General features: G+C 41.6%; 1 protein-coding gene across 4 annotated transcripts in view; it reads right to left on the bottom strand.

Annotated features, from left to right (window-relative positions):
* Positions 1–5,536: 5,536 nt before the first annotated feature.
* DSP (desmoplakin) overlaps positions 5,537–15,468 on the bottom strand; it is a 35,384-nt gene continuing 25,452 nt past the window's right edge. For 2 of the 4 annotated variants that reach the window (XM_015854594.2, XM_015854595.2), the window contains exons 21-24: positions 14,767–14,874; positions 14,040–14,138; positions 10,907–13,198; positions 5,537–9,484 (exon numbers count right to left, since the gene is read on the bottom strand). In XM_015854594.2, the coding sequence (XP_015710080.1) occupies positions 6,290–9,484; positions 10,907–13,198; positions 14,040–14,138; positions 14,767–14,874 (5,694 nt within the window). In that variant the 3' untranslated portion in view covers positions 5,537–6,289. The remainder of the gene's footprint in view (positions 9,485–10,906; positions 13,199–14,039; positions 14,139–14,766; positions 14,875–15,468) is intronic. The other 2 variants (XM_015854596.2, XM_015854597.2) reach the window with 2 other exon arrangements.

The following is a 15,468-nucleotide window of genomic DNA, read 5'->3' as shown; positions in this document are numbered from 1 at the left end:
GCAGCAAACTCCCAGGGCTAGAGAGACTGGGGCAAGGAAGCCCAGATGAGGACAAAAGATAAAGAGCATTTTAGAGACCAGCATATCATCACTGATGTGGCCAGATGCTTGTTTCCCTTACTCAAAGCTGATCCTTCTTAATCTATCTTGGTACATATTTGTGCTTATCACACACACAAATAAGAACCTACATAGGACGACTTCTTTAAGAATGTGTACAGCTAAGTCATTGGGACAGAGCTCAATGCAGAGCAGCTATGATCTGTGCTGACTGCCTACAAAACTATTATGGCACTATTACAATATGGTATAGTGCGTACCACCCCTTTCCCACTATACACAGCAGGTAACCATCCTATTAGCTCACTGCTAATGTGGGTAGTGGACTGAAGTTCACACATGCCACCATAGGAAGTCAGCAGTAAGAGGAGGTGGCAACCACCAGTGAAGAGATGGCATCCCATCTTCAAACGTTGCCTGCAGTGAGCTTGTAGCTAAGCAGAGCACAGTATCCTGAGGGTAGGACTAGTGATCTGGCCTAGAATGGCTATTTGAGGCCAAAGTGGCTCAAATAAGGGGGATAAGAAACAATGCAGCATCTGAGATAGTTTTATTCTCCATTTCTCCATGCTGGATGTACGCAATGGGCATAGTATGGTCCTTATTGAATTTGGAAGCTCTAATGTCAACCTGAAAGAAATGGAAACTTAAATACTTCCAGGCTAGAGCTATGCACATTACCCCACTCCACCTTCCATCCCACCTCAAATTATTCACCAGAAAACCAAACAACTTCAAAGGAATTACAGCTATTTTGAAACTTGCCTTAAACTCCATGAATAGTTTTGCAAATAAGAGGCAGAAAAAAAAAATAGTTAGAAAGCAAGACAGGTTCAAAGACTGAACTGAAAATGTTTATAGCAACATTTTGAAATAGAACTAAGTTTTACAAATAAAGATATCTGAAGAAGAACCATTTGGTTGCGTCTTCAAACTCCTTAGCTCATCCAAGAAACTGAGTGCTATCCCTGTTCTATCCTTGATTGCTTGTAAAACCTTTCCAGGACTTTGTTCTTTGTTTTGTGGATTTCCCCCCCCCTCCTATGAAAACAAATACATTACTATTGGCATAATAAAAATAAATGAAGTCAGCAACATCTTGAAAAGGGAAAAACTGGTCTGCCTGGACTTAATGGTTAGTCTGGCCCCAGAGGACATGTTGGATTTCCCAGAGTGAAGGAAGCCTCTGGGAAACAAGGCAGGAAACCCAAAGTCCCCAGAGTCAGGGTTGCACAGTTTGCTTAGATTACTGTCAAGTTCTCTGAGATAAGGTTGAATGACAGCTGAGCTTTGAGTGATTGTATCCTCTGTTTCCTACTTATTTAGCTGTTAAAACTTTAAATGCAGCATCATAGGAACAGGAAGGCTTTTTATACAGTAAAAGATGTACTTGTAGTAAGGTATTCATCAGTATTCAGCAATGACATCTCCTGCATGTTTCTCTCTGTCAGGGTTTGGAAGGTTTGCAGAGGGAGCTGCATAAGCCAGGTGAGTGTGTTGTATGGCTTTCAATGAGGTGTTCAGTTTTGGGCTCCTCACTGCAAGAGAGACCCTGACTTGCTTGCACACACACAGAGAAGAACAACAAGCTAGTAAGTGGTCATAGGAAAAGTTAAGAAGAGCAGCCAAGGAACTGGGGCTGTTTGTTCAGGGGAAGGGAAGGCTCAGGGGAGGCTTTATTGCTGTCTACAACTCCCTGGCAGGATGCTGCAGCAAGGAGGGTGTTGTTGGCTGCATTCCCTTGGGTCCCATTACTTGTCACCTGGGAAATAGTCTCAGGTTGCACGGACAGCTTTAGATTGACCATCAGAAGAATTTCTTCACAGGCAGCAGCAAAGCACTGGAATGGACTGCCCAGGAAAGTAGTGCAGTCCCCACTCCAAGACTTATTTTAGAGTTGCTTGGACATAGCACTAAGGTACAGAGTTTAATGATAGGACACAGTAGGTCAGGTTGATGGCTGGACTTGTGACCTTGAAGATATTTTTCCAACAATTTCCACCATAAAGACAGACAATGGAAGAGAGCATTAGGGCCCGGGTGGAAGAAATGGCATGAGTACCTGTTTGCAAGTTGAAGGAAAGGAAAATAAACCTCTTTGCCTCCAAGTAGCCAGATGATAGATGCACCCCCTCCCAAAAATAAATATATTAATGAATAACAGCAGCTGCCATGAGCAACCAGCACTCCCTGGTTCAGTGCGTGCACCTGGGCTGCAAGAAGCAAAGGACCATAGGCTGCCAGCAGAACGGGAATCTGCAGAGGAATCAGCAGCAGAAGTACCTGATATATTAGCAGATGGATATTCAGCTCCCACCAGTAGAGCATCCCACTGGATTTACACTACTAAGATATGTTGCTGATGATCTACTAAATCCGAAACACGCTCTGTATAGAACTCAATACTTTGCTTATTGTATGATGCAGTTATACATGTATTAACTGTGCATTTGGTGTTACTATGAGGAGAAAGAAATAAAATGTTAGCCTCAAATTACAGATGCATAGTTGTTAACACCAGGATAGCTAACAGAGGTTAGAAAGGCACAGAGAGTCTATACACAGCCTGCTTTGAGGGACATGAGGATTGTGCACATTGTCTGGCATGTAGAAAACATGCATTTCCAAATATAACATAACTCTGAGACAGTTACACATGACAAGTGAATCCCACTCATCTCAGAACAGCCTAGATGCACAGAAACTTGAAAGTAAGTGACTCATACAGATTCATCTTAGAAAAATATGCAGAAAATTGAAATATAAAAGTTTAAAAAGAACCACACCCACACTCACTGTAAATACCTATAATTTAATAATCCAATTTTACACTGTCACATAAACTTATTCTGTAAGTATTCCCCACCCATCTTCCATATTCAACAGGCTGGACTATTAGTCAGCCATGCTATGCATGCCATTACAAAGTCACAGAAGACAGACAAAACTGGCTCATGCACTGCTGTACAAGCCATATGGTTTTCCATGTACTTTGGGCCCTAACTGCAGCCTTTTTCCAGCTCAGAAGGAGATGGGCAGTGACCTAAGATCGAGGTGATTCACTCAAAGAAAACCCTCAGAAATAAGTTCCTGTCCTGATCAGAGCAAAGCCCATCTTCATAAGGAGCTGACACTGCTAATAACCAAACACTCCCCAGCCAAGTCAGCATGCAGAACACTCATTTTCCAACAAACAGGGTCAACATCCCTTATCTCCTGTCCTCTGGTACACGGAAGAAGCAATGGATTTGGGGATTGACTCTGACCACAAGCCTGCTAATGGACACATCCCACACAGCACCCCTTCCACATGGGGAAGTGCTCACAGACAGCCTGAGCCAACAAGTCTACCCTGGCTTTTTAATATTGCAGAACTCGCGCCTCAACAGAGATGAAAATTCAGAACTGCCTGTCATTCATTCATTCAAGGCAAATGTAAAAAAACATTTCACTTTTCATGCAAGAAGCGCCACGCCTGTGAACACCCTACCCCAAAGCCCCGCATTCACTTCTTTGTCCCCACAGCACCACACCACAACAAAACAACCTGGGTGTATCCAGTTGCAGGTCACCCATCTCACCAACACCATATGGTGCCTCAGAAACATGTTCTCATATTGACCATGCCCAACACCTTTTCCTCCTGCTGCTCATACCTGTCATATCTCTGCTGTCTGACTGTGTGGGGCTGGGGCTGCGGCTGCTGCAAAGCTTCAGCTCCAGAGAAGGGGAGCTCTTCCTATAACTCCTTCCTCTGAACCTTTTTACTACAGAGGAAAACTCTCTGTCACCTGCAGATTATCAGTATCCTGCCCTACCTGCTGCCTACCCTGGCTGAGCTGCCACTCAGCCCCCTGAGTCTCTGCACCAAATGCCTCTGGCCAAATGAGACCACCACTGACTAAAGTAATGCAGAACATATACACTCAAAGCTAGCATCTGTGCCTCAAAGTAAGAATTCTCCAGTCCATGCCAAGTGCTGGCACCCAATTGCAGGCTTCTCTTCAGTAAAAGTTCACATTTAACTTCACCATAGAGCACAACCTCCATTTTGAACCATTTTGAACTGCTGCAACAGGTTTTGATTAAGGTCTTTAAAAGCTAACAAACAAAAACCCACCCACAGCTGTTTCTCCCTAGCAGTCAGAAAGCTTGTCAGGCACTGAGTTTTCCCCTGTGGTACAGCTAATGAATTTCAGCTGTAAGCAAACCTCAGAAGCTGTGGAATTTCCTTGTAGACAGGTTTATCACTTCATCACCTACTTTCGACAGAGGTCCCTACTGACTTGTACCAGTCTGCTTAGTTTCTTAGTCCAGTAATGGAAGATACTTTATGTATGGGATAGAGTTCGGGTGTTGTTCTTATCCTCAAAAGATAAAGGAAACACTTTTCATGTTATAAGCTATGCTTCAACAGAGACAAAATTATCAAAACTGAACCTATTCTCACCCTGGGAAAAGAATATGCTACAAAAACCGTGTAGCACCATTGACAGTGATTAGCATTTGTTCCTATCTGTTTCCTCTTTTTACCTGTAACAGCTCATAAAACCGATAGACAGGTGAAGTCCCTACATGGTACACAGCTAAAAGTCTGTTATGTGTCTCAGGTAATCCTTTCAACTACTTACAAGAAGAATTTATTTCAGGTACTGGCAAACTACACTAATAGTTTTTTTCATTTAAAGCTCTGTACTGTTATTTGTCTAAAACCATATTACATTATTAAATGATAACAGAGTAGGAACATAGTACCTACCACAGTTATTGGCACTCTGTTGTGTGTGGGAGAGAACACGACACTCTCAATATACGCAGACATTTTCTGCTATGGCTGAGCAACAGCCACAGCAACTAAGCAGCTTCAAATCATGCCTCTACTCCTGTGCTCAGCCCTGCTTTGCTTTCTGAGCTCAGGAGAGACCTCAGATACAAGACGACAGCAGGCTGCCAGCAGAATTTGCAAAAGCAAGCCATCACACAAACAATGATACGTGCTTGACATTTTCTAGGCTTTCAGGGGCCACCAGAGGTGGCTGGACATCTCAGGAGGTGACTGTTTAGGTTTTTAAAAGACCCTCCTATCCCACTAGACTGTTTAGCTTATCTTTGTCCTGCTCACTGTCCAAAACTGAGTGATACACAAGGGAGAATCTGACTCACAGTCTCTTGTAGCTGCAGAGACAATGGATTGTGAGCAGAAGATAAACGCTTCTGATCATCAAGCCTACAATCAACTGTGGAGACTGGCTTTCTGCTTCTAGAGCAGTGTTCATTATTGGTGCAATCTTCCCTTTCCTTCTGAAAACAAAGAATCAAAAGTCTGTATTCATAAAAATGAAGTACGGGCACATTATTTTTCATGACGCCCAATCTACTGTTTTTACAACAAGACTTCTTTCTTTTCTAAATGGTCCTTTCTGTAATTCTTATCTCTAAGAGTATCTTTAGCTAAATTTAATAAGCACACAACAAATACTTTAAAACTGCAAAGGTTTATTGCCCAGGATAGCTGACACGGTGCAGTTAGATTTGTATATATTTTTTGTTACATGGAAATCAAGCAAAACAGTAGAAAACATATATAGGTAACAGTAAAACAGAAGCCCAGCCTAATACTAGCCCTTTTTTAGTCACCAAGTTAATACTTAAGAAAACGGCCAAACATTCAGAAGTAGAACATCTGGAAGACAGCTTTTCGTGTTATAGCATAGATTCTAGACCAATATTTAAGGTATTTTCTGTCCACAGTGTATTTTTTCTCTGCAATAACACACTGAGAAAGGCTCTATGTGGAAAAAAAAAATACTTCAGGACTTTAAAAACCTCAGCTATCAGTTTATGAGTTAACAGCTGCAGTTAATAGGAGAAGACAAATGACAGTATTTAAATATACAGAGGCCCATTAAATATCCAACACTAAAAGGAAATGGCAACTGAAAAAAATCAAAATTCACAAACACGACTTCTTGCATCACCCTATCCTCTACTCCACAAATACGTGTTCAAGCATTTTGCAGCTTTTTCAGACACTGAACACACCCAGAAAAGACTTTAAGTTTATTTTGGACATGCCTTTATTTCCTTTGTTTCAGCAAAGTGGTTTTGTTTGGGCAAGTAACGACAGGACCACAAACTATATTGCTTTCATTTATTCAGTTGTTGATTTAGGAAAAGGGATATAGAGTAAGCTAGATGATATTAGAATGCACATACGTTCCCTCCCTTACTAACGCCCAATAGACCCACTGCTGAAGGTTGAGTATGAGTAAGAATATGAAGAAGTTGCTGAGGCGTCAAAACTTCCCCTTCTAGATCCACTGCGTGAGCCTGAACGTGAGCCAGAGCGAGAGCCAGAGCGAGAGCCAGGTGCTGAGGAGACATTGTAGGGACTGGATATACCTTTTGATGAAACAGAGGCTGCTTCCAAGAGTTTAAGACCAGTAATATCCTCCACCATTGACCGATTCATTGCATCTTTGTAGGATATTTTCAGCTTGGTCTTGGGGCAGGTCAGTATTTTGGGATAGCTGTTGGTGTCTTGCAATTTCTGGGCAGCACGACCATCAATCAATGAATTTCGAATGGCTTCTTCAATACTTATTCTTCCACGTACTTCTGGATCCACGAGACCACCGGTAAGGTACTGGAATTCAAGGAACCGCTGCCCAGCCTCATAAGGCAACCATTTTTCCTTGACTGCTTCTGCTGCTGACATCCTCTTGCGTCCACTCTTTATGCCTTCAAATCCTATGAAGGCCTTCTGGGCTGGTTTGAGTCGCGTGGCCATATCCTGATCGATGATGCCCTGACTGGTAGCTTCCTGAAGGGAGAGCCTCTGGCCTGTGGTAGGGCATATTATGCCCCCTGTGCAGGCCTGGGCTTCAAGTAACCGTTGTCCAGTGATGCTATCCACAATACCTCGCTGTATAGCTTCTGAAATTGAGATTTTCTCCAAGTTTTCGGTGTCAAATATGGCTGCAATGGGACTGCACTCATCTGGGGTCTCTGAGAATGAACCACTCCTTATCAGTGAGGAAGAACTCCTGACACTCAGCACTGTGGGAGACCGAGTCACCGATTCATGTCGAAACACCTCATCAGTGCCATTGCGGCAGGAAATCATGTCAGCAAACTGTGTCAGGCTTAAACTGCCAGAACGGTACTGCTCAAAGAATTTCTTCTCCACCAGACCTTTATCAATAGCATCTTGTATATCATACTGGCTACCTGTTTTCCTGTCAACAAGGACTACTCTACTGCTACCATCCGATCCAGTAATAGTTATTTCTTCCCACTCACACTCCTGTTCAGCTAGTTCTGTATAGGTGTCAAAATCTATGAGGCCTTTGCTGTATGCCTCCTGCACTGACATTTCCCTGTTTGTTTCTGGATCTACAATGACAACTCGGCGCTTCCTAAGGGTGTTCTTCTGTGAGGTGTGCACCACCTTCTTCTTCTCCCTCAGGGGCAGAAGGCAGAGCCCTGTTGCATCATCCTTTATGCATCTTTCCTTCAGCTGTAAGTAGGTCAGGTTCTCTTCTGTATTAGGATCAAAAAACCCTTTGGTGTCATCGCTTGGATCACTGAGGATCAGGTTGAGCTCCTCATTGAAGTAGCCACGCTTGTAGGCCGCCTCGACGGGCAGGCGGTGGCTGTGCACGGGGTCGATGATGCCGCCGGTGGCGATCTGGGCCTCCAGCAGGCGCACGCCGTGGTCCCTGACGATCAGCTCCTTCTTCATTGCTTGAAACAGAGAAATGATGTTTCCAGTTTCTGGGTCTTTGTACCCAGTGACAGCTCTTTCAGCAGAGAGAAGCTTCTCTTTAAATTCTATTCCAACAAGACCTCTTTTGTAAGCTTCTTCAACAGGCAGCCTTGCATTGCTGACAGGATCAACTATGAACCCAGTGGCTGCCTGGGCTTCTAGGAGTTCAAGAGCTGTCCCTGGTCTAACCAAGCCTATTTTCATAGCCTGGTAAATGCCAAGTTTCTCTTTAGTAGCCTCATTGTAGATACCTGCAATACAGCTAGAGCCCTGAAGGAAATCAATAATCCTCTCACTCACTTCTTCCACTGTAATTGCACCTCTTTCCAAATCATTCCTCGTTGATTCCTTAATAATTCCAGCCTCGAGAAGAGCATCTGCTGAGACAGGCTGCCTGATGCCTTGGAATGACATACTCCTTTTCTGCACTGGAAGGAGAAGCAAGCCAGTATGTGGCTCAATCCTGCATTTTTCCTTTAGCTGCATGTAAGTGACTGCCTTTTTGGTGCTGGGATCAATGAAGTTCTTTGTGGTACTTTGGCAGTTGTTTAGAATCCTGTACAGATCTTTGTCAATCAATCCACGGGATAAAGCTACATCTTTGGGTAGGAAAACACTGTTGACAGGATCAACAATCCCTCCCACAGCCAACTGGGCTTCAAGCAGACGCATCCCAGTTTCTCTGTCAATCAAGTTTTTCTTCATGGCTTCAGATAGTGGCACAGTTTTGCCTGAGAAAGGATCTTTAAAACCTGTAATAGCCTTTTCTGCTGTATAGATTTGTTCTCTGTCATCAAAGTCAATCAGATCTCTGGCAATAGCACTGTCTACTGTTAACACCTCATTGCGGTGTGGGTCTATCACTCCTCCTGTTGCTGCCTGGGCTTCCAAGAGCAGGACTGCATTTTCTGCTGTAAGCAGCTGGTTCCGTTTGGCCTCAACAAAGGAGTACTTCTGTCTGGGTAAAACAGACACTCCTGCAATAGCACCTGCTCCTTTCAGGAAGGGTTCAATGTCAGCAGCAACTTCTTCTACTGACCTCTGCCCCTTCAGCAGTTTTTCCAGAGTGAGTTTGTCTATAAGCTGACACTCATACAGCTGCATTGCTGTAATTTTCTTCCTCAGCCCATTGAACACCAACTTGGAGGCATCAATACAGAAGTCTTCTTCAGTCTGAGTAGATCTGTGGGACCCGTATGGGCGCTGTTTAAGTTTCTCAATCTCTCTCTGCAGCCTGAGACGCTCAGACTCCAGTTCTGACTGGTTTTTGACTGCAGTCTCTTCCAGTCTGCATCGGTATCTCTCCTCAATCCTCTTAATCTCCATCTGCAGCCTTTCAATCTCACTCCTCAAGGTGTTCTTCTCCCTCTCACTCTTATCTCTCTCACACTGGATCTTCCTTATGGATTCCTCTGTCCGGGAGTGCTGGCTCTTCCATTGGTTGAGGTCATTCAGGATTTGCTGTTTCTCATTTTCCAGGCGTTGCTTCAAACGAGACTCTGACTCCAGGTTAACTTTCAAACGGTTCAGCTCCTCTTCTAATCTCTGCAGCCTGGCTTTGTCTTGCTCCAAAGCACTCATTTTTATCAGCAAGGTTTCTCTTTCTTGCATAATGTGATTATACTGATTTTTGGATTCTTGAATCCTGTTGGATGCCTAAAATTTTAAACAAGAAATAAACCAAGAAAAAATAGTTAGTCTTATGCTATCCACTTACAGCATCCTTCAGCCTGTCATTTAACCTGCAACAAACTGCTACTGAAAAACATTCTAGTCACAGCAGTGCCTCACCCAAGACCATAAATAAAATAAAACAGTGAAGGTACATCTGTCCCTTCAATGAAAATGTCTTTAGTTCCAAAGTCTCCATTCCATTACCTACAACCTTAATTTTCTAGTGATTTAGTTAGCTCTTTATGACTTCTTAATGCATGTCATAGTACATGCACAGAGCACTCAAGATTCTTTAAGAGTCTGATGCCCAGTAGGTGTACCCTGGCCTAATTCTACTAACCCGAGTGAATACATATTAGCTAAGGACTGGCCACACATGGATGAAAATGAAATATGACTCATTTTTTCCTATTAGTTTCAAACAATTTTACCTGTGTTGATTTACATGTTAATTCCCTTAATACCTTCATAATATAATATACATACACACATACTCTTTTATACACCTACATGTACATTCACATGCAGTCCATATTAAACCAAATAAAATGTTATATATTTGTAACACATCCATTATGTACATATAGATGTTGGGCAATGCTAAATGTTGTTAAAAATTAGTATTAAGGTTTTAAAAATAAAGAAAAACTAAATAATTGACAGAATAGATGAGAATGAGGAAAAAAAAATGAAGGGCAAATACAGGAAACATTTTCAAAAGGTAGAAGAAGGAAGATGCAAAAATGTTTACTTTAGCTTATCTATACTGTCATCTCAAGTTTAATGAACACGGGTTGATAGTGAAATTTAAGTCACCCTGGTGACTTAGGAATGGAAGTCCCAACAGTCAATGAAATTTAGGTTTTAGGTATCTTAGCTGGCAGCATCACTTTTAATTCTTAGTCACCACTTCACGCAGCTAAACAGCACTTTGATGGTTTGTTGGTTCTGGGGCTTTCAGCTTGTTTAGTTTGTGATACAGCTGAGGTCAGCCTCAAAGGACTGCTTTAACCCATTCTGACCAAAACAGACCTGGGAAGCACACAGCCAGCAGAGCACAGCTAAAGCACGTTGGTATTCCATGAATTCTTATTTTCCCTTAGGATAGTTTGGTGAAGACTAGTACATACCCAGGGTTTTCTCCATGCTGAGGGCAAGGCTCAGCTAGGTGAAAAAGACACTTTAAAGTTTCCTAGCACAGTCCTCAGGGAGCAAAGGGGCTAAGAAAGTGGCCAAATCCTGCCATTTTTCTTTTAAAAATAGTGAGAGGCCATAAAGGGAATATTAGTCACAAGTATAGTGAACTTAATCAGTAAGGTGTGAATTAAGTTGGTTCAAATGGACATTGTGATTAATTATATATCTGAGAGACAGTAAAGCTGGGATCAAAATATGTGTGAATACCTCCAGAGCCTGCTTTTGGTATTTTTCAATTTCCTGTCTCAATTTTTCCCTTTCTTTCTGTAAATCATTAATCACCCCCTGAAGTTCCAGGGTTTGCTTGCTGCTTGTCTGAAGCTGATTCTTTAGTTCAGCAATGGCAGAATTTTTCTCATCAACTTCATTTTTGACCATTCTGAGATCATCATACTCCAATCTAACATTTCGCAGCTCTTCCTCCAGTAGCAAGTGTTCCTTGGTTAGGTTCTCAGTGAGAGACTGAAGCCTTTCGATTTCAATTTTGCACTCATTCAAGTTTTTGCTCTTCTCCTCAGAGGTCTTCTGTAAGTGCTCATTTCGCAGGTGAGCCTGTTTTAATTGCTCCTGTTCTTGCACCAACTGACGACGTAAAGTCTCGATATCAGACGTGTATTTTCTTATCTCCTCCATGTACCTTTGTTTCTCTCTCACATGACCATCTAGTACTTCTCTCTGGTGTCTAAGGTCATCTTCATTTCTCTTCTTTACAATAGACACTTCCTCTATCTGCTGTGTGAGATTAGTTATTTTAACCGATTGCTCTCTCAGAGATCGCCTCATGCCTTCTACTTCCTCTTCCACCTTCTTCCTCCTGGATGTCTCATCCATCACATTCTTATTCTGCCTGCAAAGTTCCTCCTCCAGCTTATGTTTTTGGATCTGCAAGTCTTTTATAGTACTTTGGAACTTTGCACTTTCTTGATCCTTGCCTTTTTTCTCTTGCAAAACTCTTTCATAGTCAATTTTCAGTCTGGCCAGTTCCTGCTCTTGGATCCTCAGCTTGTTAATTGTCTCAGTAGCACTCGTGTTTGCTTTCTGAAGGTCAAACTGAACTCTTTTTAACTGATTGTTCTCATCCTCTAGTTCTTTTCTTTGACTTGTCTCTACATCCAACAACTTTCTCAGCCTTTCAATCTCTTTGTTTCTCTCTTTAATGGTCTTAGAAGCATCATCAAGTGACTGTTTGTATCGCATGCTTTCATCAGAGTGCCTCTGAATAACTTGTTTTAGTTCAATCTCCAGCTGCTGTTTCTTCTGAGAAAGCTCTGAGCCAGCTGCCTTTTGCTGCTGAGCATTCTCTTCTACTTTCCGTAGATTATCTGTTGTTTGAGTTATTGTATTCTTCAGTCTCCTAATTTCCTCACACAAATTCCTATTTTCTCTCACAGCATTATCAAGCTGTGTTCTATAATTATTGGTATCCTCTTCCTTTTGCATAGTGACCTGGTGAATTGTGGTCTTTGTGATATTAATCTCAGTTTCATATTTGTTCTTTAAGCTAATAATTTCCTCATCATAACTGTTCCTTACCTTAGCCAACTCATTTTCAAGTTCCCATCGGCTTTTAGCTTCTTCCTGAAGCTGAAGCTTTAGCCTTTCCAGCTCCTTAGTTTTATCCTGAATAGTAGCAGCAGCCTCTTCAAGAGCCTGCTTGTATCTTGAGTTGTCTTCGCCACGAAGCTGAATGATCTGTTTCAGCTCCAGCTCTAACTGGTGCTTCTGCTGCGACACCTCAGAACTGCAAGCCTTCTGCTGAAGAGCATCTTCCTCTGCCCTCCTCCGCTGATCTGTGGTTTGCAGAATGGCATCGTTCAGCCTCACGATCTCATCCTTAAGGTCTCTGTTTTCTCTTGACAGTCTGTCAACCTGGGCTCTGAGACCTTTTGCATCATCATCTTTCTGTGCAGCTATCTGCTGGATTGTGGTCTTCTTAATATTAATTTCTGTTTCATACTTGTTCTTTAAATTACTCATCTCCTCGCTAAACTGGTTTCTTACCTTAGCCAGCTCATTTTCATACTCCCTCTTCCGTGTGCCTTCATCCTGCAGGAGAACCCTTAATCTTTCTATCTCGTACTCCTTCTCCTTGATGACCTTCTCAGATTCTAACTTTTGCCAGCCAAGGCTGTCTTTCTCGTTTTGTCTTGTTTTCTGCAGCTGATCGTAGTCATTCTTTTGTTGCTCATATCTGTCCTCCAGCAACTTCCTTTTCCTTTTCTCATCTTCCGTCTCGTAAGTCAACCTAGTTATTCTGTCGTTTAGATCCTTTATTTGGGCATAGCATTTGTCCAGGTTTTGCTTAGCAGAATTTCCATCCATTTCAGCCTGTCTTTTCATCTCCTCCAAACTCATCAGCTTTGCTTTGAGCTGAGAAATGTCCATCTGGTACTTCTGCAAATTCTGTTCCAGGAATTTATGTTTGTTGTTTGTCTCTGAATTTGAATCCCTGGCAAGTCTGAGTTCTTCTTCCAGAAGTTCAATTTTGGTGGCTTTCATCTACAAAATGGTAACAAAAAAAAGGGGGGGGGGGAAGAGAAAAAGAAATGCTCACTTGTGACAACTGTTTCAAAAATAGCACAGCCAATACAACATACAATAGACACTTGCAAATCTGACATCTCACAAGACGTATATATTTTATTTGCTTCAGTGATAGCTGAAAATCCTTTTAAATTAAAAGTCATCAAGGCAAATTCTGGCAGATCTCTTATTCATTCAGATTCATACTTTATTCAGAAACTAACATGATGACTTTCAGAGGGAAACAGTACTTGATGGGTGAGGGAGATGCAATACAGACAGTAAAATCTGGTGTACCAAAAGTTCACCAACAAAACATTAAACAGCCTCATTTAGAAGCTATTTCATTTTCAAACAAGTGATTCTCATCCTTCGTATATGACATTTCAAATGGGCCTGAATGGAATCCATGTAGTCATTACTCCATTTGAAACAACAGATCCCAATAAGGTGTGTCCTTTTAACAACAAGTTTTCAGCACAGAGATAGTTGTATTCTTATTGAGATCACTATGACAAGGGGACAAAAACATCCTGCATGCTTTATCAAGCCCCTCTTATGTACCAAAAAGGCTAACATTCTCCACCTAACACGAGACCTTGGCAATAACTCCGCAAGGCACTGTACTATGAAAAAAAGGTTGCATGAAACTACTCAAATGCCTCCTTCATGGGAGAAGTCTCCTATTCTATGATAAAGTTCAGCATTTAGCTTTGTGTATTGCTTAGCACCATACTAAAGTATAAAGCCTTGGATCAGTGATAGTGCTAACCTGTGACAAAAATAGAAGGCAAAGGAAATAAAAGAGGCAGATTACCTTCAGGTCCTCCATGCTCTTTAACATTTCACTTAAGAATTTGTAATAATCTCCGGATCTTGTAAGAAGCTCTATGTAGCGAGCCTGAGCCTCGCTAGCCTTGAAAAGAAAAAGGGAATTATTAGTAGCTTATGCTACAGAGTTAGATATGAACATATCTACTTCTCAGACTATTTAAGAATTCTAATCTGCTTGAGAAGACTAGTCATTTGACGACTCAGTAGCAAAGTTTCCTCACAAATTTGCATGACTTCCTAGGGACCCCAAGTATATACATTATCCCTTCTGACAGACCCACATCTTCTTCAGTATTACTTTCCCCATAGTGCTCACACAGTATTAAATCCAAGCCTTCATCTCCTGGTTCTTCATGTTATTCCTGCCTCACAGTCGCAAGTAAGTCAAGTTAAACTTTTAAAATAATGGTTAATTCCCAATTTGAAAGTGACTGAACCACTCAGGGCACATATCTTACTTTCTCACAGTATGTATATAATGGACACTGGATAGGAATGAGTCAAATTCCTGAGGGTTAATCTACTGTCTAAATGTGTCTACATATAATTTTGCAGTACAGCAACTATTCTGCACTAATTACTTGGCATATGTGCTTAGTAAACACTACCGATGGCAATGCTAATTATTATATAGCTGGATATGACTCATGGTGGCTCACATAGAGGAATAAATATATTCAAAAGACTGATGAGGGAGGAAAGAAAGATACCTCTTGCAGAATCAGCACTGCAGGAGACTGAACCACACACTTCTTGATAGGTATGTTGAGCAACGTTTCTAATCCAGAACTGTAGGAGGCAACCTGAAGCTCATAATCCTGTAAAACAGGAGGATAAGGTAAGACCCTGATAGCAACTGCCAAATAACTCCCTAAATCTGGATTTCTCAACATGCAAATAAAGGGCTGGTTTTGTATTTTTTTTTTTTTTTTGTTTAAATGACTACATTCTCCCTTGTTTATCTCTGACCATGTACAAATGAACTTCTGTCAGGACAAACTGAGGCTCATCAGTTCAAAAAACATCATGAAGTCTCATGGAAAAGAATAATAAAAGGAAAAACAGAACATATAAATTTTGAAAAAAAAAAAAAGGAAGATAGGTGTTTCTGTCAGTTGAAGACCATCCTTTCATTATCAGTGAAAACTTCAGAGACAATTGACTACAGTCTCTTTCACATCACTTTTGCTACAACACATACAGTGAGATCTTTGTGACAGAAAGGAAGGCTTAACTGGAGAAAGTAGAGATATAAAGATGACAAAGAAGGGCAAATACCATAAAACTACTCCCTCTACATCTTTTTGGTTTTCATGTCTACTGCCTACCATTCTTCCTTCCAATCTGCACTGACCAGATCCTAATCAGATGATATTTCAAGCAACCTATCTGCTCTCTACTCTTATTTCTAA

Source organism: Coturnix japonica, chromosome 2 (assembly GCF_001577835.2).
Source record: "Coturnix japonica isolate 7356 chromosome 2, Coturnix japonica 2.1, whole genome shotgun sequence".
Taxonomy (NCBI): domain Eukaryota; kingdom Metazoa; phylum Chordata; class Aves; order Galliformes; family Phasianidae; genus Coturnix; species Coturnix japonica.
Note: the sequence above shows the minus strand (reverse complement) of the source record. Positions and strands in the feature narration are given on the sequence as shown.